Source organism: Lampris incognitus, chromosome 13, assembly GCF_029633865.1.
Source record: "Lampris incognitus isolate fLamInc1 chromosome 13, fLamInc1.hap2, whole genome shotgun sequence".
In the NCBI taxonomy this organism is placed as follows: Eukaryota; Metazoa; Chordata; class Actinopteri; order Lampriformes; family Lampridae; genus Lampris; species Lampris incognitus.
Window position 1 is genome coordinate 45,650,093 of NC_079223.1, and position 27,562 is coordinate 45,677,654.

Consider the following 27,562-nt stretch of genomic DNA (forward strand, 5'->3'; position numbering starts at 1 on the left):
GGTGGGTGTGGGTGTGTGTGTGGGGGGTCTCCCCGCCTGCCGCCCAAAATGACTGCTGGGATAGGCTCCAGCATCCCCGCGACCCTGAGAGCAGGATAAGGGGTTCGTATAATGGATGGATGGATGGATGGATGGGGGGTTGTCATACAGTGTGTTGATACGGAAAGCCAAGACCGACGTCCTCTGTATGCGTTTTTTTTAAAAATTATTTTTAAACCGACCTACTCAGACATCTCCCGCGCCACGGGCGACTACGTTAACCGGTCTACTGGTTAACGCGGTCGCCCGTGGTGCGGGAGACCCGGGTTCGCGTCCCGGCTGCGGCAGTTCCCGGCTGCCCCCCCCCCCGAATTTGTTGGGGGGGGGCAGATTATTTGGGGTGTGACTACCGCTTCGACATACGTAAGCATTGCAGACGGCGGGGATCAGCGTCATAGTTAACAATGCGGACCCCGGGAATGGTCAAACAGAACAAGAAAGAAATAAACACGCTAATTGGAGCGCGCGTTTTTTTGTATTAATCGTGCCCACAAATTAGTCCAGGGGTGGTCACGATGAAAACGTGCCCACGCCACTCTTGATTCGTGGATGTCGATTCCTCCCAAAATGTTGGGCCTAATGTGCACAGTAATGGAAGCGGAAGGATATGCGGAGCCCTGTAATGCTATCCCACGACATAGGCTGTGCTGCGCACAAACTAGACCCCACCCAGGACGAGGCAGTGACTCGCCCCCCCCCTCCCCCCGTGGCCTGTAGCGCTCTCGACTTATAAAACACGCCGCCTGACCTCTCCCGGGCTCCGCAGCTCTCTCCTGATGCCCGCTGACTAACACCACGCTCCGCTTGTCCTCCTCTCTGGCAGTGCTGCTTGCTGATGGCGGTGATGAACCGGGTCGTCGCGACATGCTGGACGTGCCTCCTCCTCTGCGCCTTCCTGTGTGAGCCCGTCCTGCCCAAGGGCGGCCGCGGGGGGTCCCGGGGCTCCTCCCGGGGCTCCTCTGGAGGGGGTTACCGCAGAGGGGCCTACGGTGGGGTCGGGACCCGCTCTCGCTTTCGGGTCGCGGGGGGGCGCACGTCCCCGGTGCGCGTAGCCGCCGCGGCCGCGGCGGGAGCAGCCGTGGCGCTGACGGCGGACAAATGGTACGCCTCCGCCTTCCGCCGCAGCAGCGCGGACAGCTCGGGGGAGGAGCCGGATCACTACAACCGGACCAGCGACTTTGACGCCCAAATGTCCGGATCACCCCACAGCGTGTCGTCCCTCACCCAGATGCTCTGTGCTATCGTCATCACTGCTGTTGCAACACTCTCCCCTAAATATGGATACTTATAGGCCACGTCACCCTGATCCGTCAGGTCCAATGGAGCTCTTTTGATATTAACGACCGAGTCCAGGCCGAAGGTGCCGCCCCGGGTTCGGATGTGATGCACAGCACCAGTTTCCGGGCCTGCCGGTTGGTGCGTGAACGCGCCCTAATGGAGGGATGAAGCAACAATCACAAAGATCATCACGTGTCACCGTGTACCGAAAGCCTGCGACCGTGCACAACCACTTATCCCATCTGACAAGCACACATTACAGCCCGGCCCACACCCCCCGGGCACGCGCCTGTCTCGTGGACGGACTCGAACAGCGACACACATCCTGCAGGATGACCCTTTCAACCCCGTTAAGAGAGAGGGGTAACTTGATTTTAGGACGCGAGACTGAAAAAAATAGTCCAAATATCAACTGTGTTAACTGTTAAACGTCATTTACTTTCGTTATTTATTTTTATTTATTTTATTATTTATCATTGAGTACTCCACTGTTAAAAAGCTTTATTTTCATTACACGTCAGTAAAAAGTGAAGTTTCCCTGGGCGTCCGGGTTGTGGGCGGTGTATTCCGTTGCCTGCCAACACGGGGATCGCCGGTTCGAATCCCCCGTGTTGCCTCCGGCTTGGTCGGGCGTCCCTACGGACACAATTGGGCGTGTCTGCGGGTGGGGAGCCGAATGTGGGTATGTGTCCTGGTCGCTGCACTAGCGCCCCCTCTGGTCGGTCGGGGCGCCTGTTCGGGGGGAGAGGGGGCTGTGGGGGGAATAGCGTGATCCTCCCACGCGCTACGTCCCCCTGGCGAAACTCCTCACCGTCAGGTGAAAAGAAGCGGCTGGCGACTCCACATGTACGGGAGGAGGCGTGTGGTAGTCTGCAGCACCTCCCCGGATCGGCAGAGGGGGGCGGAGCAGCGACCGGGACGGCTCAAACGGCTGGGGTAATTGGCCGGGTACAATTGGGGAGAAAAAAAATCCAATAAATAAATAAATAAATAAAGCTGTATTCTACTGTTAAATGTACTACCAAATTCTCTTTTTCAAAAAGCTTCATTTTCATGACGCGGCAGTAAAGGTGACGTCACAGCCTGCCAGCATCGCTGTTACTCATGGACATGTCTGCTCTTGTCAACAGTGTCTGACTCTTGAAGGCGGCGGTTGTCCTCGTGTCCGGTTGTCCTGGTGTCCACGTGTCCTGTCCACGTCAGGACACGTGTTAAAAACATGCGTAACCGCAGCTGCACAGCATCCCTAAAATAACCCCATATTCCAGCAGCACCGTGTCCCAGAGAGGAAAAACAACCTGCTCTTCTCCCCCCCCTCCTCCTCCTCTCCCTCCCTTTCCTTTCTCTTCCCTCCTCCTCTCCTCTTCCCTTCCCTTCCCCTCTTCTTTCCTTCCCTCCTCTCCCCTTCCCCTCTTCTCTTCCTCTCCCCTTCCCTTCCCCTCCTCTTCCCTTCTCTTCTTTCCTTCCCTCCTCTCCCCTTCTCCTCTTCTTTCCTTCCCTTCCCCTCTTCTTTCCTTTCCTTCCCTCCTCTCCCCCTCCCCTCTTCTTTCCTTCCCTCCCCTCTCCTCTTTCCTTCCCTCTCCCCTTCTGCTCTTCTTTCCTTCCCTTCCCCTCTTCTTTCCTTTCCTTCCATCCTCTCCCCTTCCCCTCTTCTCTTCCCTTCTCCTCTTCTTTCCTTCCCTTCCCCTCTTCTTTCCTTTCCTTCCCTCCTCTTCCCTTCTCCTCTTCTTTCCTTCCCTCCCCTCTTCCCTTCCCCTCTTCTTTCCTTTCCTTCCTCTCCTCTCCTCTTCCCCTCCTCTCCCCTTCTCCTCTTCTTTCCTTCCCTTCCCTTCCCCTCTTCTTTCCTTTCCTTCCTCTCCTCTTCCCTTCTCCTCTTCTTTCCCTCCCTTCCCCTCTTCTTTCCTTTCCTTCCCTCCTCTCCCTTCCCCTCTCCTTTTCTTCCCTTCCCCTCTTCTTCCCTTCCTTCCATCCTCTCCTCTTCCCTTCCCCTCATCTCCTTATCCCTTCCCTTCCCCTCCTCTCCTCTCCTCTCCTCTTCTCTTCTCCTCCTCTCCCATTCCCTTCCTTTCCCTACCTCTCCTCTCCTCTCCTCTTCCCTCTCTCCTCTCCTCTCCTCCCTTCTCTTCTCACCAGTTCAACTTGTGCATTTCAGAACAGGAAGTGGGCACGGTGGTGATGACAAATGAACTTTGCTCGCCCTGAAAGGAACAGAAAGTGACACCCTTCAACCATCAGCGATCACATGACCAGAGCCGCTGTAAATACGCCAACGGGAGGTTTATTATCACTTCCTGTCAGAGAGGGAATGTGACGCCCATGTGTCTGAGGGTTTGTGGTTTGTCTGTGTTGTCGGTCTTCCATCCCAGCGAAGCCTCTCGCCCACAGTAGACCCTCAGGAGCCACAGACCGTCCTTACCACCCGCTGCCCTCTGGTGTTCTGTACAAGACTGTACTGATAACGAGACTGTACTGATAACGAGACTGTACTGATAACGAGACTGTACAAAGTAAAGGCAGATTTTATTATCACTTCTTTCTGCTAATAAATATCCCTTCTTTACACCCTCCAACATGTCTTCTTCATCTGTTGTTCAGCCAAGCGGAGACGGCGGTGAGAGGTCCTACCTGACTGAAGCTGGAGGCTTTAAGTCCCCACAGCCACAGCCGACTCCACCAGGCCCCGACAGGCCACCGCCCCCGGTACAAAGACAGACCACATCCCCCTAACGGTTGTTTGTGCAGAGTTTTGGTGGCCCCCCCCCTTTTTTTCTCCCCAATTGTACTTGACCAATTACCCCACTCTTCCAACCCGTCCCGGTCGCTGCTCCACCCCCCTCTGCCGATCCGGGGAGGGCTGCAGACTACCACATGCCTCCTCCCATACATGTGGAGTCGCCAGCCGCTTCTTTTCACCTGACAGTGAGGAGTTTCTCCAGGGGGATGTAGCGCGTGGGAGGATCACGCTATTCACCCCCAGCCCCCCCCCCAAACAGGCGCTCCGACCGACCAGAGGAGGCGCTAGTGCAGCGACGAGGACACATACCCACATTCGGCTTCCCACCTGCAGCAGAGACGGCCAATTGTGTCTGTAGGGACGCCCGACCAAGCCGGAGGTAACACGGGGATTCGAACCAGCGATCCCCGTGTTGGTAGGCGACAGAATAGACCGCTACGCCACCCGGACGCCCGCTGAGTTTTGGCAGTTTTATCTCTCAGAGCTTCCACGTTGAAGAACAAATGGCAAAATCCCTCAGCTGTCCTCGGCACCGTTCAATCCAGCATAACCCTCCCGAGCTCGCCTTTCCTGAAGACTCGGATGAAGTCGTACGCTGCCGCCGTGTAGTTCGGAACCGTGATGTTTATGTTGCCTGTGGGGGATTAGAAGACATCTTGTCAGGCTTCTCTGTGACCGCCTATAAACCGGCAGGCTGACTGGAAAGAGCACACTAGTGCCACTGCATTGAACCGGTTTTTCCGACTCTCAGAGTGTTGCTGTGGAACACAAACAGCATATCCTGACATCCTGACACCCGGCTCAACATGTAAGATACAGCGCCCTCACTGGCGCGTCTGCGGTAGTACACCAAAAACCACTCTACACATCGCTTGTTATCTGGTGCGTGTCACATTTTAAAAGCCTCCGGTCACCACAGCAGCGTTGAAAAAGGGTGTAAAAAGGAGGCGTCTCTTACCCACTCCAGTGATTGCTGTGACACGCTGGGTCTTGCCCAGTTTTACAGCTATGCGCTTGAGGACGTGCTGGATATCGTCACTGGGTTCCCCGAGCTCGTATCGCTCAACGTAACTTCACACACAGACACACAAACACGTAAAAACGTCAACCTCTGGACAGTAATAACAAGTACTTTAAACCAGTGTTTCTCAACCGGGGGTCCGCGGACCCCTAGTGGTCCGTGGTGTAACTGCAAGGGGTCCGTGAAAATAAAATATCTTTAAAAAAAAGATCCTATGACATTTATAGAAATAGGATTATTTTACTCAAATGTGACTGAGACCTTTATCTACCTAAACTATAAAGGGTAACAGGACTTTTTTCTCTAATTACATCTGTTTCACAAGTGTAATTTATTGTATTTTAATAAGAGATCTCGCTCCCGTTTGCATTGTTAAAAGTTACTGCATAAGAATTCTGTTACATATATCTGAAAGTTACTGAATACATATTCTGTTTTGTTACATATATCTGAAAGTTACTGAATACATATTCTGTTTTGTTACATATATCTGAAAGTTACTGAATACATATTCTGTTTTGTTACATATATCTGAAAGTTACTGAATACATATTCTGTGTTGTTACATATATCTGAAAGTTACTGAATACATATTCTGTTTTGTTACATATATCTGAAAGTTACTGAATACATATTCTGTTTTGTTACATATATCTGAAAGTTACTGAATACATATTCTGTTTAGTTACATATATCTGAAAGTTACTGAATACATATTCTGTTTTGTTACATATATCTGAAAGTTACTGAATACATATTCTGTGTTGTTACATATATCTGAAAGTTACTGCATAAGATGTTACATATATCTGAAAGTTACTGCATAAGATGTTACATATATCTGAAAGTTACTGCATAAGAATTCTGTTTTGTTAACTATATCTAAGTTACCACTGAAAGCTCTTATTTTTGCCCCAAAGAGTGAATAAATGCTATAATGCAATTTAAAATGCAGTTTCTACTGTTTCTATCAAATTGCAACCCCCCTCCCCCAAGATCAGGTGGAGGGGTCCTCAGGGTAGATCAAAAATACGTAGGGGGTCCAGGACCCCAAAAAGGTTGAGAACCACTGCTTTAAACCATAATGCAGCGAGGACATCTCACCTGAACTGCTCCAGCCTGTTCAGGGAATACAGTAAGTAGTCAGCGATGATGTCTTCGCCCACTAAATGGTCCAGAATAGTTCCTGGAGAAATAGGTGGAAATACTCGTCAGGAAAATCCCCTCGAGCAAACTGTTAGAAAACACCTCACACGTCAGGCCTAATGTAGTACTTGATCACTCCCACTAGGTGTCTTTGAATAATCCTAAAACATTCCCGGTCGGGCGTCAGGGTGGCGCGGCGGTCTATTCCCTTGCTTATCAACATGGCGATCGCTGGTTCGAACCCCCCTGTTACCTCTGGCTTGGTCGGGTGTCCCTACAGACACAATTGGCCGTGTCTGCGGGTGGGAAGCCGGATTCCTGGTCGCTGCAATAGCGCCCCCTCTGGTTGGTCGGGGCGCCTGTTCGGGGGGGGTACTGGGGGGAACAGCGTGATCCCCCCACGCGCTACGTCCCCCTGGCAAAACTCCTCACTGTCAGGTGAGAAGAAGCGGCTGGTGACTCCACATGTATGGGAGGAGACATGTGGTAGTCTGCAGCCCTCCCCGGATCAGCAGAGGGGGTGGAGCAGGGACCGGGACGGCTCGGAAGAGTGGGGTAACTGGCCAAGTACAATTGGAAGAAAAAAGGGGGAACAAATCCCCCCCCCCCAAAAAAACAGTCCCGTTTATGAATTTCCACTCACCACACAAAGCCAACTTTATGCCGGCCTCGACACTCTCGATCTTCGGATGCAGGACTCCTGGGGTGTCCAGCAGGTGTATGACGGGTCGCTCACACACCTGAGAACAAGCAGCAGAAACTCAAGAGACAGCATTAGACACACACACACACACACACACACTGCACTCACTCACACTCGCTCTCCGTCACACACACACCCATCCAGAAACGAATGCTGTCCGGACCTGGATCTTGGTCAGGACCGCCCGGGTTACTCCTGGCTCCGCACCCACTCGAGTCGCCCGACCTGAAATGGAAATGTGAGCGCTAAGTGAAACCTACGAGAGAGGATTAAAAAAAAAAAAATACACCTCCGCGTTGACAGAAACTGATTCACACCATTTTGTGTACCTTTTTTCAAGTTTGTTCTTCTTAATGAGTTGATGAAAGAGGACTTCCCCACGTTCGGCACCCCGATCACCATCACGCAGTAGTTTGTCTCCTGGAAATATCATTGACACACCGCAGAGGCAAACACAGGGCACAAAGACATTGTCATTCACATGTGTGTGACATTCTTGTGTAGGAAGTGGGGTTGTTGTGAAGCGTCGAGTGTGTTGGTGTAGTGTTGTGTGTCTGTCACGTCTCACTCAACCTTCACCGCTGGCTAGCAGACGCGCCAAACAGGAGAGCCGAGCACGTAAGTCTCTCCCTGCCAGTACATAGCCTCTCCAACTGCAAGCCCTATGTAGCGCCTCCTTGTGGCCAAACCCCGGTAACTGAGGACACCTTGGACCCTGGCTGAACTACAAGGGACTCGGAGGAGGTCTGGCCCCTAGACGCGCCCACCGGTGTGTGGATATTCCCTGACGCCCACGACCCACCCCCAGCTATGGGTTAAATAGTGCCACTGCCCAGTGGATAATTTAACGGGGCGGCTTTAGAAGTTCTGTGAAACTGACAGCGAGTTATCCTCGTCACTTCCTGCGAAACACAATCGTGCACGAAGCACATGTTGTACTACTCTGGCACACCTACAGGTGGCAGGGTTTTTTTTTTCACCCTTATCATTGGACGTCAGATGTAAAGGTCCACACTCTAATGACAGCAAGTGCATTATGGTCACCTGCCTGCCTGCCCTCTAAATGTTGAATTACTGAATTTGGACGACAGAATCCCAGACCGCATCAGAATACATCTACTAAGGTTCAAATCTGAAGTTAAAACCAGTTGGATTAACTCACAGTGATTTTCTCCCCAATTGTACCTGGCCAATCACCCCACTCTTCCGAGCCGTCCCGGTCTCTGCTCCGCCCCCTCTGCCGATCCGGGGAGGGCCGAAGACTACCACATGCCTCCTCAAACACATGTGGCGTCGCCAGCCGCTTCTTTTCACCTGACAGTGAGGAGTTTCACCAGGGGGACGTAGCGCGTGGGAGGATCACGCTATTCCCCCCAGACCCCCCTCCCCCCCGAACAGGCACCCCGACCGACCAGAGGAGGCGCTAGTGCAGCGAACAGCACAAATACCCACATCCAGCTTCCCACCCGGAGACACGCCCAATTGTGTGTGTAGGGACGCCCGACTAAGCCGGAGGTAACACGGGGATTCAAGTTCGAATCCCGATCCCGTGTTGGTAGGCAACGGAATAGACCGCAACACCACCCGGACACCCTGTGATTCACAATTTACTACCATTAGATTTACATTAGTCAGAGTTGTACGACAACGTTGTCCTACCCAGGCGACGGTCCACCTTACTGACAGCAACTCAGTTATTTTCCAGATTAAATCTCCACTGACCAACTCCACGTCTACAGAACTTTCACCCACCTGTTCTGTATAGTCATGTTACAGTTGAAAAGCTCAACTTTAAAAGGACACACCTCGTCTCTGTTAAACCGTGGCTTGCTCCTGATCAGCTCCGTCACCACAGGAAGCAACTACGACAAAGACCAGAAGTGACATCAGCATATTGAAGTTGAGAAATTACAGGTTCATCATGTATGAGGACCAAATTCCAACGGCTCTGAAATACTGAGACCCCGTCCAGACCTGGCATTAAAATGCATCCTGGGCAATCTGATCACAAGTGGACAGCACTGAATACAGGTATGAACGCACCAGAGACACGTGAGAACACACTGAGAGCCGATCACTTGGACCACATGCAGAGGTGGTCAGGGACACATGAGGCTGCATTTGTAGTGTATTGATCGATCGATTGATCAATCAATCGATCAATCAATCAAGTAATCAATCAATCAATCACGTTGTATTTTTATAGCACTTTTCTAGCTGTAACAGCCACCCAAAGCGCTTTACAATTAATTAATTAACACACACACACACACACACACACACACACACACACACACACGCAGGTTTGGCCCTGCGGGGGCGGGGGTGGGGGAGGGCGGTGGTTAGCATGAGCTGGTGCTGCTGAATGGGGGGAGGCTGCAGGTTGACATGCAGCAGGATGGGGCCAGACTGGGGGTGTGGTGGTGGCGGAGCTGTGGCAGCAGAACTCTGGTAGTGCAAGCTGTGGGGGACAGTCTGCACCAAGGGCTGGGATCCCTGAGGACAGGGCGATGTGACAGCAGGCTTGAGCCCAGGGGAGGACCTGGCTGCTGTGGCACTCTGGTTGGGGATGGGGGTGTGGGAGGGGGAGGGAGAGGTGGCAGCAGGGCGCTCTGGGTATTATACTGGCGGAAGGGGACGGGACCAGTCTGGGGTTGGGTTTGAGCCGTCCCGGTTGCTGCTCCACCCCCTCTGTGAATCCGGGGAGGGCTGCAGACTACCACATGCCGCCTCCGATACATGTGGAGTCACCAGCCACTTCTTTTCACCTGACAGTGAGGAGTTACACCAGGGGGGCGTAGCATGTGGGAGGATCACGCTCACCCAGTACCGGCGTGGGAAGATGGCGGCGTGAATTCACATTTGCGGAAGCCTCACCCACTACTGTCCATGCAGTGTCTTTCTCCACTTCTGCGTTGTACGTTTTTGTCTTCATTTGATGGCTGGGAGAGCCGACACTGGATCAGCTGGGGCAGCCAGGAACTGCCGCAGCTGGGACGCGAACCCTGGTCTCCCACACCACGGGCGACTACGTTAACCAGTCCACTAAAGGGTCCGACCCGTTAGCCAAGGGCTAGCGAGTCTATTTGTCCGTGCATGCTAAACTACCCCCCTCCTTCGGGAAGTGCGTCCCCACGCTTCAGCATCAGCAACTGCTCGGTTTCCAGGCACGGCCTGGAGCTGTGACCGAGGATCCAACACCGAGGGCGGTCTGACAGGATGCGGAAGCAGGGCAGGCTAAGCTAACTGCTAGCCCATGCAGACCGGCAGTTCCGATAACACCGGGGGTGGTCTGGCGGCGGCCTCGCCTGGCATTGACTGTGGTGTTGTTGGTGTCGTCATGTGGAGTGTGGGGAGCTGTCGAGGGTGTCTGGCTGGGAGAGCTAGCATTGGATCGGCTGGGGGAGCCTGGTCTGCTGCATCCGGTGAGCCCGAGGACCACGGCCCCTGCCTGGAGCTGCACCCGAGGAGGAAGCACCGAGGGCGGTCTGACAGGACGCGGAAGCGGGGCAGGCTAAGCTAACTGCTAGCCCATGCAGACCGGCAGTTCCGACAGTCATCCTGGTTGGTGTTCGTTCCCTTTGAAAGCGATATTTTTTTAGTTTAGATATAGTATGTGTTAGTTAGTATGTGTGTTCTTGTAGTTCGGATATGTGTTTTTTGTCTTTGTGTTGCATTGCTGTGGGCTGGGGGAAACGGTATTTCCTAAGTGTTCCTGATTCCTGAATTGTGTGAGTTTTGTCCATCACTAGTCTGTATCACCATGATGTTGAGCGTGGGCTCCGGTGATGTGCGTGGTTGTCGGCACATTGAGCAGGAAAGTGAAATCAGATCACAAGTGACCCAAGAAGCATTTTGATTTCAGGTCTGAACAGGGCCTTAATCTCCCGTTTGATTTCCATGGAAACTGCTCTCACCTCTGTGATGTTTTTATCTCGCTGCTTGAGGCTGTCTGTGAAGAGAACGTTCCTTATCCCGTTTCTCTCGAGCTCCTTCAGAATTCTCTGCCGAATAAGCAAACAGACAAGATCACTTGTAGGTCACTGACGAACTAGCGAGATTGGAGTTCAAACGAAGTAACTTGCTTAAAGCTTAGCAACAAGCTTACTGTACCCGCTTGGCTGCTAGATCGGCAAGGTCCATCTTGTTTAGAACCAGCAGGTGAGGTCTGACACCGAGATTCTCCTGAAACAGAGGGTTTCTTCCACTGAAGGGGATATGTGACTATTAAAGAAAAGAAGTGTTGGAAACAACATGCATATGCCTTGCTTGCTCCATCACTATTGTATAATAGTTTTCTCCTGCTGGTAGGAAACCATCACAGCCTCCTTTTATTCTCTACTACTACTACTACTATTCCGGCTGCTCCCGCTAGGGGGCGCCACAGCAGATCATCCGTTTCCATCTCTTCCCGTCCTCTGCATCTTCCTGTCACACCAGCCACCTGCATGTCCTCCCTCACCACATCTATAAACCTCCTCTTTGGCCTTCCTCTTCTCCTCTTCCCTGGCAGCTCCATCTTCAGCATCCTTCTCCCAATATACCCAGCATCTCTCCTCCACACGTCCAAACCATCTCAATCTTGTCTCTCTTGCTTTGTCTCCAAACCGTCCAACCTGAGGTGTCCCTCTAATATACTCGTTCCTAATCCTGTCCTTCTTCACTCTCAATGAAAATCTTAGCATCTTCATCTCTGCCACCTCCAGCTCCACCTCCTGTCTTTTCGTCAGTGCCACTGTCTCCAAACCATACAACACAGCTGGTCTCACAACCATCTTGTAAACCTTCCCTTTAACTCCTGACACTCTTCTCCACCCACTCCACCCTGACTGCACTCTCTTTTTCACCTCTCTTCTGCACTCCCTGTTACTTTGGACAGTTGACCCCAAGTATTTAAACTCACCCACCTTCGTCACCTCTACTCCTTGCATCCTCACAATTCCACTGTCCTCCCTCTCGTTCACGCATATGTAATCCCTCTTGCTCCTGCTGACTTCCATTCCTCTTCTCTCCAGAGCATACCTCCACCTCTCCAGGCTCTCCTCAACCTGCACCCTACTCTCACTACAGATCCCAGCCTCCTTTTATTCTGTAGAGCCATTATTCTTGTCAGACTCCACTTAAATTACCTAACAGATGTTTGACGTGATAGGCTCTGGTGACCTGGTGACCTGGTGACCTGGCCGTGCAGAGTTGTTACAGGTGTTGGGCTAATATGCGTTACATATCTGTAGACTACAACACAGTCATAAACTGGCTTAATTCATATGTTTTGATTGAATCTGTTACCCATGGCGACATTACATTGGCGTGTCCTCTCTTTAAACTAGGGATGCACCGGTTGCAAAGTCCCTGGCCGGTTCCGATTCCGGTTCTTTAAAGGGTCTGACTTGGCCGACACCGGTTTTCCGATACCGGTTTTCCCTCTAAAATCTATAGTTGACAGAAAACATTTTTTTTGTCATTTTTCTTAAATGAAAAATGAAAATGGCTAAAACTGGCTGAAACCCACCCTCTTGACCATTGTAAGCGGCTCGTCATCCAGCGCCATTAGTTCCATTATTTTCCTCGTAAGGATTTCGTCCCTTTCATTGCCCACGAAGGCGTCTAGAGTCGGCTGCTGACGTGCTGCCCCGGGCGGGGGTTGGGCACTGGCTGCTTTCGCATTTGCTTTGGAGGCTTCCAGTTCTAGAAATTTGTCATATTCACCCGGGTGGTGTCTTAAATGTCGGATTAAGTTGGAGTTTCCGAAAGTTTTCTTGGTTGTTCCTCCACCCTGCAGAAATTGCAAACAACAAACTTTTCATCCTGTTCCCCCATGCTGAAAAACTTCCACACTGTCACCACGTTGATTCATTGTCCGCTGTGCACTGCACATACGTATCAGATTGGGAGACAGGCAGCACATAACCGGGTTAATAAAATAGATCGGCCGGTCTCAAGTTAGGGCCGTTCCACGTGAAAACTGGCCAATTTTAATCGGCGGCCGATCGACCGGTGCATCCCTACTTTAAACGATAAGGCAGTGGTAAAAGGATACTCTGGCGTCATGGATTTCTATAATACAGTCCACGTTCTTGAGGTTGGCTTTCATCTGCTTGAGTCCTGAAAAGGGTGATGAGAGCATTGTCAGAAGTGATGCTATCACTATGCTGAGGCATATCGTACTTTAGAAAACCCCCTATCTGGTTCAGTCCAGTTTTGAGGAGCAGTTAGCCCCACACTGGGCTATCATCTCTTCTAGATTATAAAAACAGAAAGGCTACTAATAAGTTCTGCAAGGTTATGTGGCTTTTAACAGACACAGCGTGCCTCGCTTATCCTGAGCCTTTCAGTCATTCTAGCTGTGAATATATATGGTTCCGGTTGGACTCAACTTGAAGAAAAATCATGTCACGTTTTAATTTCACTCCACAACCACAAACACATGAAAGAAATGAATGAATGAATGAACTGAAGCACAAGAGCCCCCGTTTATCTGTCCAAGTGACACACGTAGAGAGAGATATTTGAAGTGAAGATGACGACAGACTGGTGGTGACAATAAGGCAACAACTCCGGCATCTAAAAAGTAAGGCTAAGGCTACAAGGACAGCACAGTGGCCCAGTGGTTAACACTGCTGCCTCACAGCAAGAAGGTCCTGGGTTCGAAGCCCAGGCCGTCCCAGGTCCTTTCTGTGTGGGGTTTGCATGTTCCCCCCGTGTCTGCATGGGTTTCCTCCAGGTGCTCCGGTTTCCTCCCACCATCAGAAAGACATGCATGTTAGGGTTAATACTCGTGTCTGTGCCCCTGAGCAAGGCAATAGGAAAGAAGAACTAGAGTTGGTCCCCGGGTGCTGCAGCTGACAACTGCCCCTATACAATAGGATGGGTTAAATACAGAGAACAAAACTTGTTGTTATGTGTGTACAATGTCAAATATAATGTCTTCTTCGTCTTCTAAAGAGACTACCCGCGCCTTGCGGCTGGTGTCGTCAGGAGCTTTCTGGGTTCTGTTGGGTTCCAGTGTTTGGTTCCTGCTCAGTTGAAGTCTATGATGAGACTGTTCAAAATCTGTTTCTTATAAAAGTAAATGGTTGCATGTCCACAATACAGTTTCTGCTAGAATATATTAAAACCCCTGGGTGGAAGTCAATTCTGCGTGAAAATAGTTCAACACTTTGTTTTTCTCCGTACACCTCTTTGTTTTGATAGATTTCGCTTATTACTGATAGATATCGTTTATCTATCAATCGCTAACTAGTAATAATTCTCATTTAGCAGCACTATTTGTATGATTTCAGGCCACAAACGTGAGAAGATGACACAAGTGGGCCTTTACTTAAAAATGTGAAAACATTTCTGATCACACTTGAACTCTAAAGATGTCACTTGTACTAAAATGTGAAAAACTACCAAAATCTAAGATTAGATGTTGTGAACCAACAGCCAGCCATGAGGTCTGAAAACCATCTAAGGAAAAAGGGCAGACAACATGGAATCTTCCATTTGAATAATTTCTATTAACGCCTGTCGTCATAACATAAGTCAGCAAAACAACTTTTAAACCAGGGGACCGACATGGTTTGTTTTTGCCGACAAGTTTTTTGCAGTTCTTTCATGGACTTGGGTGGCGTGGGGATGCAGAAGGTAACTGTTGCGTTCTTTACTTAACCCTACGGAATGGAAGGTTAAAGCTTTGATTTGATTTACTTATTAACATAAATCCTTCAATCACACAGTTGCATCACTTTCAGCTCTAGCCAGCGTCTCTCAGGGTCTGTGTCACACTCTAATTGCTCCCCGGAACCACAAACTAGCAAAAACAATCCTACTGTTGCACCTTTTCTTTTTCTCTGTGAAGTGAAGTCCCTTGGTCAACACACCATTTACCCTAAGTGGTCCATATGATCAATAAACGAAAGAATTATGTTATCAACACATCGCCGAATAAATCAATACAAACATCACTCGTAAATATCTAAATGTATACTCGAACATTATACTCTGTACTCTTATAATAATAACTAGAAGAGCCCCGCTACAATGTAGCGGTTTGGTTCTCCACCCGTCTAAATCTCCCTCCTCCTCTTCATCCTGCCAGCTAACCGCCTTCCCCCTGCCCCTAAACCCCCCCCCCACTCCAACTCCCTCCCCCCAAATGCTGAGAATCATCTGAAATGCAGAGAAAAGTGGTTTTTAGTCATTTTTAGAAAATGCATATTTTACATAATTATATTTTAATGTTCTGCTATTTTTCTGGTCCTCTCTGGAACAATACCTACCACCTCCAAAAAAAAATTAGGATCATAAATGCATTTTAGCAAAAATGCATATATTTTGCATAATGCCAAAACATTTCTAATTCCCAGAATTTTTTTTTTATATAGGTGAAAAAAATCAAAGATGCCCAGAATCATCTGAAATGCAGAGAAAGGTGGTTTTTAGCCATTTTTGGAAAAATGCATATTTTGCATATTTATGTATAATTTTAATTTTCTGAGGTTTTTCCCTTACTCTCTGAGACAATACCTACCACCTCCAACAAGAATTAGGATCATAAGTGCTTTAGTTTTCGGTCCCGCTATCTACACTAACACCACACACACACACATTACGAAAATATGAGTAGATTAACAACAGCGTCAATTCAACTATCCAGAACCAAACACTTTAAGGAAGAAACTGGGTACAGTAGCTGTGCAGTACTTCACGGTACTTCAGTTTGTGTGCAGTAACTGTGCAGTACTTCAGTTTGCGTGCAGTACTTCACGGTACTTCAGTTTGTGTGCAGTAACTGTGCAGTACTTCAGTTTGCGTGCAGTACTTCACGGTACTTCAGTTTGTGTGCAGTAACTGTGCAGTACTTCAGTTTGTGTGCAGTACTTCACGGTACTTTAGTTTGTGTGCAGTAACTGTGCAGTACTTCAGTTTGTGTGCAGTACTTCACGGTACTTCAGTTTGCGTGCAGTACTTCACGGTACTTCAGTTTGTGTGCAGTAACTGTGCAGTACTTCAGTTTGCGTGCAGCACTTCACGGTACTTCAGTTTGTGTGCAGTAACTGTGCAGTACTTCAGTTTGCGTGTAGTACTTCACGGTACTTCAGTTTGTGTGCAGTAACTGTGCAGTACTTCAGTTTGTGTGCAGTAACTATGCAGTACTTCAGTTTGCGTGCAGTACTTCACGGTACTTCAGTTTGTGTGCAGTAGCTGTGCAGTACTTCAGTTTGTGTGCAGTACTTCACGGTACTTCAGTTTGTGTGCAGTAACTGTGCAGTACTTCAGTTTGCGTGCAGTACTTCACGGTACTTCAGTTTGTGTGCAGTAGCTGTGCAGTACTTCAGTTTGTGTGCAGTACTTCACGGTACTTCAGTTTGTGTGCAGTAACTGTGCAGTACTTCAGTTTGCGTGCAGTACTTCACGGTACTTCAGTTTGTGTGCAGTAGCTGTGCAGTACTTCAGTTTGTGTGCAGTACTTCACGGTACTTCAGTTTGTGTGCAGTAGCTGTGAAGGTTGCGGTTCTCACCTTTCGCCATGTGTCCTGGAAACCAATGGGCGACGTCGCGTCCGCCGAAGTCGAACCGCGTCCGAAACGTCGCGGCGTTCCGCAGAGCGCGATACAACCTCATCGTTTCGATACAACCGACAAACACGTTAAAAGTCTGACGTTACTGTCCAGAGCCCAGAGCACGACGGACGCCCTCGTGTGCCTCACTGTTTACATGCCGACTTAAACACAAACGACGCACATTCGGTTCCGCTGGGGGGGGGGGGGGGGGACAATCAGTTCCGGTGGGGGGGAACAATCAGTTCCGGTGTGAAATGTACGGTGGCCGGTACGGTACAGGCAAGTTACAATGGACAATAAAAAATTTCAAACGTTTTGCTTCCTGAAAATAATTACAGATTTTAATTTCAGATAGGCTGTATCACGTAGGAAAATGGAGAAACATTAAATAACTTAATAAATGTATTCTAAGTCAAAGATCTTCTATATCAAGCTTCACTTGACACGGTAACACTTTAGTATGGGGAACATAAAAAAACTTAATTACTAGTGAATTAGTAATGATCAAGATGTCACTTTAGTATGGGGAACATATTCTAAGTAACAACAACTTAATTTAGAGTAATTTAACACTATGAACACTTGTAGTTTTGTGTGTTGTTATGTAAGAACAGACCATATTCATTAAGTGTTAGTAAGGGAGAATAACTCTTCTTGTGGTACTACCTCCTTATAAAGTCCATACTAAGCAAAGCATATTGAGATGGTACTACTAATAAGCAATACTTCTGAGGTTATAGAGGGAAAACTCATAGTTAATGGCTTACTGGTTGTATAATAAGGCCATGCAGAATAAGGCACTAATGAGTACGTAATAGTGACCAATTAAGAGCCAATATGTTGCTAATTTGCATGCTAATAAGCACCTAATTAATGGTGACTACGTTCCCCGTACTAAAGTGTTACCCTTGACACCTTGTACTGTTCCCTCATACTTCCATACGTCACCTGTTGTGTGGAAGTGTGGGGGAACACATCTAAAACCAACACCGGTTCAATCTCTGTTATTCAAAAAAGAGCCATAAGGATAGTGAACGGGGCCAGCTGCACAGAACCAACAAACCAACTCTTTGTCAAACTAAAAACACTAAAATTCAAAGATCTGGTGGACTTTAAAACTGCTCAAATCATGCACAAAGTGTTAAATCATAAAGTACCCAGCAGCATGCAGGGGCTGTGCCAGCTGAGGGAAAGTAATTGTGACCTGAGAGGAAGATGTGCGTTTAAACACAACCCTGTGAGGACAAATGCAAAATATCATTGGGTCACAACCAAAGGTGTCAGTATCTGGAACAGCTGCAGGGGTGAAATGAAAACATGTGACTCAATAATCAAATGTAAAAGACTCTTTCATAATAATGTGTTGAAGAGATGTGGGATGGAGCTGGGACATCTTGTGTGGGTTGTTCTCGAGTTGTGTTGGCGTTGCTCTGCGCTGGCATTGTTCTTGTTGTGTTGGATGAAAGATCTTTGTGTGTCTGTGAATGTTCTCATTCATCCAGGTCATTGGTTATCCAAAGGAGTTGAATCAAGTGCGACTGGACCAAGTCCAGTTGCACTTGATTCACTTGATTCAACTCCTTGATTCAACTCCTTTGGATGATCTTTGTGTGGTTTACTAGATAGACGTCATGGTCACTGGCGGGAGATGATTGAGTTTTCATTTAAGTCACACAGTTCACCGTTGAAACACTAAAACAGAATAAGGGGGTAGGACTAGAAAAGTTGTTTTTCTTAACTTCTGCCTACTCCCTTTCCAACTGCCGAGATTTAAAACAAATGTTTGATGATGATATTGCTTGCTTGTTTTGATTTTTTTTCTCTTTTGTTTTCTTTTATTAGTGTAAACTACTAATAAGACACGTTAGTCCCTAGCTAACGGGTCTGACCTTTTAGCCGAGCGGTTAGTGACGTCGCCTTGTGGTGCAGTACACCTCGTATCGAATCCCGCACCGGGCAACAAAATAACCAGTTACATTATACATTTAGAAAAGTGTTAACGTTCGAAATAAACAAAAAAAACAACAACAAAAATAATTTAACATGTTTAATCGCATAATGATGCTGACACATTGTGTTAGCTCAACTGAGCTTAAAAGGTTTTGCAGCTGATCTTCGTCTGTACTCAGCATCTGGTGCCTCTCGTGTCAGTGTCCCAACAATAGTGGTCCAGCACTGATGGATCCCAGTTGCCCTGATGCCTCTTTTCCATGGCCGCCGTGTCCTGGTGAAACCTTTCACCATGTTCATCACTGACTGCACCGAGATCACCGTGCAGGGAAGGAGTGCAGTGTGAATGCAGAGGGTGTTGCACATCATGGTTTGTATGTTGTAAGCATGTTGTCAAGCAGCTCAGTGTAGTTTGGTGCCCTGTACTGGAAATTCTCAACAACATCCTTAAATGCCTTCCACGCTGTTCTCTCTGCCCCACCAGCAGATCTTCTAACTCCCGGTCATTGAGGACCTGTCTGATCTGTGGACCAACAAAAAGGCCTTCCTTCATCTTGGCATCAGTTGTTCTTGGAAACACCTGTCCCGGATAGTGAAACCCACCGCCCTCTCTCCTCCTTGCTTCCACAACATTTTCATCAATCCCAGTTTTACATGAAGAGGCGGCACTGGTCGCTGCACTAGCGCCTCCTCTGGTCAGTCGGGGAGCCTTGTTCGGGGGTGAGGGGATAGCGCGATCCTCTCACGCGCTACGTCCCCCTGGCGAAACTCCGCACCGTCAGGTGAAAAGATGCGACTCCACGTGTGTCGGAGGAGGCATGTGGTAGTCTGCAGCCCTCCCCGGTTCGGCAGAGTGGGGTAACTGACTGGACGCAATTAAAGGGGAGGGGGGGGGGTAAAAAGGGGGGGGGTGGCAGGAAATCACAGAAATAGGTTATATCAACAAAACGGTATGCAATAGAAAATAAAATGTTAAGGCGATTTTCGTGATCAGCAGCCCAAAACCCAAGAGTTCAGGAAGCCAAATCTTCCCCTTTTCCATCGTTATCAAACACAGGGAAACCACAATATACAAACACAATAGACACGCGCGTGTGCACACACAGGGAATTTAGTGCATTAAGACCCCCCCCCCCCCCCCGTTGTTGTTGAATTATGGCATGTGTGTTACAGACAGGACCCAACAACAGCTCAGCAGCAGCGCTGCCCCCGGAAGCTGGGGTGGGTTTCCAACAGAGGCCACACTCCAGGCCTGTGTTGTGCCCTGCCTGCAATAAGGCGTCTCTGCGGTTTCTTTCTACCACACATCAACTTGAGGCACTGTTTGATGAAAATCCAAAAACAATATAATAATGCACCGAGTAACAATCAGATGTAATCGGGGCCACGCTTTTTGTTGTTCGTGAACTCGGGCGCTTTGTTGATTGCGTCGTGATTTGAAGAAACGGCTGATAGAAAAATTCATAAAAGATAATTCTGCTCCGAAACAGGACATTACAATTAAGAAGGCAAAACACGAGACATTTTCTTGTCACTGCCAGAATATCTGGGGTGGAAACAAAAACTTACATTCATAGATTTTATAACAATCTCTGCACAACTTGGTTAAAAATTGGGGAAGAAACCGTGTTTATAACTTCGGTCTTGGTATCTCCGCCGGACCCGAGGAGGAGTAGTGAGAAATGAGTCTGTCAGCCTCCCTCCAGCCAGACAGAAGAGCTCCGTGGACAGTGGAGTAGTAGCACGGATGAGTGGCCTCTCCAGCAAACAACACCTGCAAGGGCTGCAACCGACAAACAGTGCGTGTTAGATCTGAAAGTCCAAAAACTTGGGACTTGCTTAAATATTCTTGCGCCAGCGTGCAAAGAGGGCGCCAGCGAGCGAGAAGGAAGATGTGCCGTTTACCCGAGACTGGGTCCCTTTCGAAGGCAGTGGTTCCATTAAGTTGTTCAGGTCCTGTGCTGAGCAGCCTCTCGCCGGGTAAGTATAGGATCCACAGGTCCAGGGGTCGTGGAACCACTGGGAGCGCAGAACTTTCCGTGGCGTAATGGTCGGGTTCCCTAAAACCAACAGCTGAATTACCTACTCTGCGGGATGATATGCTACAGCAACCAAGTATCAGAAACAACAAACTGGTTAAAAAAAATATAGCCACAAGCGGCAAGTCCGGGGTTCAAGCCTACACAGACTGTTAGAAGTTGAAAGCTTCAACAACTTAATATCCTTCCATCCATCCATCCATCCTTTTTTATTGTACTGTACTAGTCTGTACTGTACATTCACTCATATTGACACAGCAAGGTTACCAAAAACTACTGCTGAACAATTTATTTATTTATTTATTTTTTCTCCCTTTTTCTCCCCAATTGTACCTGGCCAATTACCCCACTCTTCCGAGCAAGAGAGACTTCGAGATGGCTTGGACATGTGTGGAGGAGAGATGCTGGGTATATTGGGAGAAGGATGCTGAATATGGAGCTGCCAGGGAAGAGGAGAAGAGGAAGGCCAAAGAGGAGGTTTATGGATGTGGTGAGAGAGGACATGCAGGTGGCTGGTGTGACAGAGGAAGATGCAGAGGACAGGAAGAGATGGAAACGGATGATCCGCTGTGGCGACCCCGAACGGGAGCAGCTGAAAGTAGCAGTAGTAGTGGTAGTAGTCTGATTTGTGTTATGCCACGCCTATTTTTTAAATTTATAGTTCCCCTTAGAGGGTCGACTTGAATGAAACTTTCAGGGCATGTTTCATGTACTTGTGTGGATATATCCTGCAAGTTTTGTGATGACTGGCCCAACAGTTGTTGACTTCGGTCTATCTAGGTGCTGAGCCTTGCCCTTTTGAAGTTCATTGGTCAATATCTTGAAAACTAAATAATATATCAACAAGCTTTATGCAACTTTCAATAAGCTTGGTCCAATAATGACCCATAGAAAATATGGTAGCAGTTGGGCCAACGGTTTTGGAGGCAATGTCAAAAATGTGTTTTTCATAAAATTCAAAATGGCGGACAATCCAGTCAGCTGGACTTTAGTGGTTCTTGAGGCAAATTTGTAGAGTGAGGATAGATGGGTGTCTGTACCTAGTCTCGTGTAAATCAGACGTAGGGCGTAGGAGTTAGGACAAAGTTCAAAATGTTGCCCTTTAATTATAGCGCCCCCATCAGGCCAAATGGAATCATATTTCTTGGACAGCACAATGGGCAAACTCTCATGTCTCTTACCATTTACCGTCTCACGGGATATGCGCAAACATTTCTGAACAAGAAAAATAATAAATAATAATGAACGCGCAGAGAAACAACAGGGTTTAAGCCGAATTAGAACCACATTCAAGAAGCAACGCATTTTTATCCAAATAACAGTTCCTTCTCTGGACTGACAGTCTGTCCCCCCCCCCCCCAATCTAAACTCACCTGTGAACCTGCGGATAAGCTGTGCTATAGACTGTGCAACTTCCTGTTCGGGCAGCGTCTCCATGTGCTCGGCCTCACGACCAGCAATCCAGCCGCACAGAACGTGACCGTACCTGGGATGGGAACGAGAAACAGGATGTGGTCACACCGAACGCGGCACCAAAAGGACAACAGAAAGAGGCAACGTGGGGCCACAGGAAGTCGGCGAAACGGCCGCTCGCTTGAGCTGGAAAACGTCCAACGCCATGGTAACATTCTCTTGTTGTCACGATACTCAGTTAGTCAATACGCTTTTCAGCCATTTTCTCATAACTGAGGATCTTCTGTAGACCCTGACCTTTCAGCAGGTTTGAGGACCGTGAACCCGAACAATTTCTTTATCCAGGACCTCTTTATATCCGCCACCTGGTCCACAAGGTTCTCCTGGTCAGAGACAAGAGATACAACAGAGGCAATGCGTGATGGTGTGCACGTGGACGCATGCGAGGACAACTTTTGGTTTGTCGTCTTGTGAGGCCTAAATGCACACAGCAGAAAAGTAAAGGAAGAAATATGGCATACCTAGTTGACAACCTAGCAAAAGAAAGCTCCTTCTAGATGGTGGATTTAGAGTCAGATATACAGTTATGTTAAGGTTAGACACCGAGATTAGGGTTGTCTTTTGGAACCACCCCCCCTTTTCTCCCCAGACCACCACACGCCTCCTCCCATACATGTGGAGTCGCCAGCTGCTACTTTTCACCTGACAGTGAGGAGTTTCACCAGGGGGACGTAACACGTGGGAGGATCCCGCTATTCCCCCCAGTTCCCCCTGAACAGGCGCCCCGACCGACCGGAGGGGGGCGCTAGTATAGCGACCAGGGCACACACCCACATCCGGCTTCCCACTCACGGACACGGCCAATTGTGTCTGTAGGGACGCCCGACCAAGCCGGAGGTAACACGGGGATTCGAACCGGGATCCCCGTGTTGGTAGGCAACGGAACAGACCGCCCCGCCACCCCCAGGGTTCATGTTTAAAGTCAAGAGTGACTCACAAGAACAAAGGTTAAAGGCAACCGCACAATGGCGTCGTGCATGTATGTGTGCACGTGTCTGCTTGTAAAACTGTATTTACATGCATGTAAACATCCAACCTTTTGTACGACAACAAACCTCGTCTTCCCACACCAGGTAAATGACCTCACAGTCCATATCCCACCACGGGGAATCAAACTCCACAAATATCTTGTTGTTCGTTCCGAAGCCCATTCTTTGTATCGAGTGCAACTTGTGCAGCGGGAGAGGAGGCCGGAACAGCTTCGCACGGTGCTTCTTCAGGTAACCTGACAGAAGACAACAGACCACGGTTAGTACTTGCATAACCTTGACGCCAAGTTAATGTTGCCCCCGAGAAATGTTATTGCGTCGCTGCCGACAATCAATTCTTGGACTTTGAGATGAGCGACCATAAAATCACAGAGGCGCTCACTGAATCTGAGCACACGAGGGTGCTTCAACTGAAGACGTGGAAAAATGGACCCTAGAGATGTGTTTGTGTGTGCTGAACAGACGAGTCTACCTAGAGGCACAGTGACGACAACATGGTCGGCGGTGATCTTCTGTCCGTCTTCACACTCAACAACCACGGGCTCGTTGTCCCCTTCGGTGTCGCTCCAGTGAATGCAGCTCACAGGTTGCCTGTAGGCCACTAAGCCCTGGGGGAGCTCGGACATTAAGTTCTGGATTAGGCCTTCATAGCCCCTGCAAGGGAGGAACAAATGTCCACATTGGGGAATATGATATCTTACACAACGCATGCCGCTATTAGTTACACCATGTGCGTTGTGCGCATATGTGTGTTTCATGTACGAACCCGGGGAACGTGCAGTCGAGTCCGGGGAGGGTTCTGTACAGGCCAAAGGCTCCTAGTCCCACCTGGTCCATTGTGTGTGTTCCGTTAACACAGCACTCCACCTTCAACATGTTACTGACCACACACAGCCGCATGGCCCTCGTGGAGGCCTCCTCGTCCTTCCATTCCTCTGCCACTCGCTTCAGCGCCTACATAAGCGAAAGAGGAGGGAGAACGAGAGGGAGGACAGTGGAATGGCGAGGACGCAAGGAGTAGAGGGGACAAAGGCGGTTGGGAGACCAGCTATGTTGTATGGTTTGGAGACGGTGGCACTGAAGACATTTATCATACAAGACATTCGTCACAAACGCTGCCTTCGAAGGGGTCTCAGCATCAGCAGAGATCCCACCCAACCCCGACCATGGGCTGTTCTCCCCCCTGCGCTCTGGGAGGCGCTACAGGAGCCTCAGAGCCCGCACTACCAGGCTCAAAAACAGCTTCTTTCCCCAAGCTGTTGTCCACCTGAACCTGGCCACCCACTGAATGTCTGTAGATATTGTTAAATATTTTGTACTCCAGCTCTTTATTAACTTATTTTTAGCTTTGGTCTTCATGTGCGTACATCTTACACTGTGTTTGTCTGTGTCTGTCTTGCACTGATCGGTGAAGCCACAGCCCTCATTTCCTGTTCAACATGTGCCTGCACATTGTTTTAATGACGATAAAATTGAATTGAATAAACGGCCATAGATGCACAAACACACACATGCAAACATGAAAGCTTGCAGTTAGTTCTCAAGGGCCTCGCCCACATTCACGGCTCATAAGCTCCGTGCCAGAGACGCCTCTTTCACCATCAACACCTGGAGCCGAACGTACCTCTGAAAGCTTGCAGTTAGTTCTTACCTCTGCCCGTATGAAGTCTCCGACACTGGCCCGCGGTTCTCCACCCCGACTGTGGAACTCGGCGCTTTCGTCCAGCAGCTCAGCAAACATACTCACCGCGGGGTACGTGTCCTCAGCCCGGAGTTTCTTACCTGTGTATGCAACACAGCCCGTACATTTCAACCTTTCACCGTGTCAGTTACTACATCCACACACTACACAGTCAATAACACTTCCGGGCCGGGCCACTGGACAGACAGAAAACCGAAATATTGACATGTGAGTTTGAATATGTGTTTTTACGTCTGCTGACCTGAACTACTGAACCAGCCGGGGACCCAGGGCGGGTGTCCTTTGATATCCATGGCCTGGTTTTCTGCAGTAAGAGCCGCTGGTTCCAGTAGGCCATACTGACGGGACAGACAAAAGACCGGGTTGTCTTCAGATGGACCATGGATCCAATTGGCACCTATTTCAATTATTTTATCACCTGCAAAAGATGAAAAAAAAAGGGACTTCTTATGGCTTCAGAGAGTAAAGAGAATGAATCTGGTGTGGGCAATTTTATATGCGTGAATGAGAGGGAGGACAGCGGAATGGTGAGGATGCAGGGGGTAGAGGTGACGAAGGCGGATGAGCTTAAATACTTGGGGTCAACTGTACAAAGTAACGGGGAGTGCAGGAGAGAGGTGAAGAAGAGAGTGCAGGCAGGGTGGAGTGGGTGGAGAAGAGTGTCAGGAATGATTTGTGACAGGAGGGTATCAGCAAGAGTTAAAGGGAAGGTTTACAAGATGGTTGTGAGACCAGCTATGTTGTATGGTTTGGAGACAGTGGCACTGATGAAAAGACAGGAGGTGGAGCTGGAGGTGGCAGAGATGAAGATGATAAGATTTTCGTTGGGAGTGATGAAGAAGGACAGGATTAGGAACGAGTATATTAGAGGGACAGCTCAGGTTGGACGGTTTGGAGACAAAGCAAGAGAGACAAGACTGAGATGGTTTGGACATGTGTGGAGGAGAGATGCTGGGTATACTGGGAGAAGGATGCTGAATATGGAGCTGCCAGGGAAGAGGAGAAGAAGAAGGCCAAAGAGGAGGTTTATGGATGTGGTGAGGGAGGACATGCAGGTGGCTGGCGTGACAGAGGAAGATGCAGAGGACAGGAAGAGATGGAAACGGATGATCCACTGTGGCGCCCCCTAACGGGAGCAGCCGAAAGCAGTAGTAGTAGTAGTAGTAGTGTTTTGTGCAATTTTCTTCAGGGGGTTGCATTGTAGTTGGATTGAAGACAGATTACACCGTGAAAGTGACATGCCCCAGACCAGTAAAATGACCTGTCAATCACATGCTTTCATGTGGACATATAACACCGGGGCCACAAAGTTTGTTTTTCCGACCGTCATTAAGACTGAGACTGTGAAATGACAAAATAAAAGACCTGACTTCCATAATCGCTTGTTTTCTCTTAGCCCGGTCATAGAACTTTTATTTTGCCACGGTGAAACAGCAGCAGGGGCGGCGGGAGGAGAGCGAGAAGGGTGCTGTCACTGAATACGGATTCGAGTCCACGACGCGGTGGGTTCACATCTGCCTTCTGACGTCATCCGCTCGGCCAGATGTTGTCGTTTTGTCCGTTTTATTCTCTTATCGTCACACCCGTTCTGTAAACGCGCTCGCGCTGTATCGTGGCGACATAACGTGGCCGTGGGTTAGACGCCGCTCACCTAAGCTGCCGGTCTTGATCCGTCCTCCGCTTCGGCCCGTCGCCTCCAAGACCCGCACATTTCGAAACCCGTGTTTAACAAGTCTCTGCGCCGCCGCCACGCCGGATATCCCGCATCCTATGACGACTACCTGAGAGTCTAAACCTTTACGTCTCAGAGCCATGTCTGTCCCCGGCTAGTGCCAAACACCGTCTCCGTCTACACCCGCAGCGGCGGGCACGTCCATCACAACTAGAGTCAGCCCGTCTAACTGTCCCCTGATGATATCATACTCAGCGAGGCCACGGCGGAAGTGAAACAACTTCGCCTTCAAAATAAAAGAACATAACGGGGCGCGCGTTCTTCTCCGAGGCTTCCTCGTCAGCGGGGGGTCGCCGGCGCCATGCGGATGACGCGCTTGCCAGACAAGTCTGCTCCGGGTCTCAGTGGCGCCCCCAGAAATGTTTCATAGGGGGGGGGGCAAATGGGGCCACTGAAAATCTTGAGGTGGCACACCAAAACCAAAAGCCATGACTGAATTTCGGGAATTCTCTGATGCTGTTGTAGTATACTGTATAGGCTAGTGGAAAACTGTCAATGTGAGAGTTAAGAAAAATATACATTATTGATTTAAATGAACAGCACCTAATGTAAGATATCAGATAGAAGCATTTTCTGCATAATCAGAAGCATATTCTGCATATGCGACTCGTGGCTGGGGGGGGGCAGGGATAGTATCAGGGTGGCCGTGGCCACCCCTGGCCACCCCTTGGGGGCGCCACTGCCGGGTCTCTCTGTCCTGAGCTGATCGTGTTGCCTCCGATGTTCTCAAGACTAAGCCATTCTTTGACGTCATCATGACGCTGCCCTTTTGGTCGGCCTCTCTCGCGCTTCGCTGCTGTAGTTCCCAAAATCGCCGTCTTCGTTCATTTACTCCCATCTGGACGACGGGTGTGCCCATTACATGCGCCGTTAGTCCTCTTTTTGTTCCTTATTCGTTAAGGATGCTCGCATTCGTTCAGCTCTGTCCGGTTTATTCGAAGTGTAAACTACTAATAAGACACGTTAGCCCCTAGCTAACGGGTCTGACCCTTTAGCCGAGCGGTTAGTGATGTCGCCTTGCGGTGCAGTACACCCGGTATCGAATCCCGCACCGGGCAAGAAAATAACCGGTTACAGAAGCATCCTACGATGAAGCCGCATCCCTGGAACCTCGATCCTGTTTACCGTCGCTGTCTTCAAAGTCCCGCTTCCAGCTCCGTGTGGCAACACTGCGAGGACGAGGGCTTGAAGTACACTGACTTTCACTT

General features: G+C 49.1%; 3 protein-coding genes across 4 annotated transcripts; 1 reads left to right on the forward strand and 2 right to left on the reverse strand.

Annotated features, from left to right (window-relative positions):
* The first annotated feature begins 874 nt into the window (after positions 1–874).
* On the forward strand, positions 875–1,330 carry sprn (shadow of prion protein). The gene has a single exon (XM_056291500.1). The coding sequence runs from the start codon at positions 875–877 to the stop codon at positions 1,328–1,330; it is 456 nt and encodes a 151-aa protein (XP_056147475.1).
* Positions 1,331–3,428: 2,098 nt separating this feature from the next.
* On the reverse strand, positions 3,429–16,649 carry mtg1 (mitochondrial ribosome-associated GTPase 1). Its single transcript, XM_056292458.1, has 11 exons — positions 16,428–16,649; positions 12,962–13,026; positions 11,035–11,145; positions 10,839–10,925; positions 8,727–8,783; positions 7,251–7,341; positions 7,085–7,146; positions 6,862–6,958; positions 6,177–6,258; positions 5,010–5,122; positions 3,429–4,685 (listed from the first exon to the last, which is right to left on the reverse strand). The coding sequence occupies exons 1-11, from the start codon at positions 16,528–16,530 to the stop codon at positions 4,588–4,590; spliced, it is 966 nt and encodes a 321-aa protein (XP_056148433.1). The 5' UTR covers positions 16,531–16,649; the 3' UTR covers positions 3,429–4,587.
* Positions 16,650–18,490: 1,841 nt separating this feature from the next.
* On the reverse strand, positions 18,491–26,547 carry paox (polyamine oxidase). Of its 2 annotated transcripts, none has more exons than XM_056292432.1 (10): positions 26,274–26,547; positions 24,864–25,040; positions 24,572–24,702; positions 23,687–23,874; positions 23,393–23,574; positions 22,987–23,156; positions 22,169–22,254; positions 21,832–21,944; positions 20,325–20,479; positions 18,491–20,202 (listed from the first exon to the last, which is right to left on the reverse strand). In XM_056292432.1, the coding sequence occupies exons 1-10, from the start codon at positions 26,434–26,436 to the stop codon at positions 20,050–20,052; spliced, it is 1,518 nt and encodes a 505-aa protein (XP_056148407.1). In that variant the 5' UTR covers positions 26,437–26,547; the 3' UTR covers positions 18,491–20,049. The 2 variants fall into 2 exon arrangements, with proteins under 2 accessions (XP_056148407.1, XP_056148405.1); XM_056292430.1 differs by having other exon boundaries at positions 24,545–24,702.
* Positions 26,548–27,562: the final 1,015 nt, after the last annotated feature.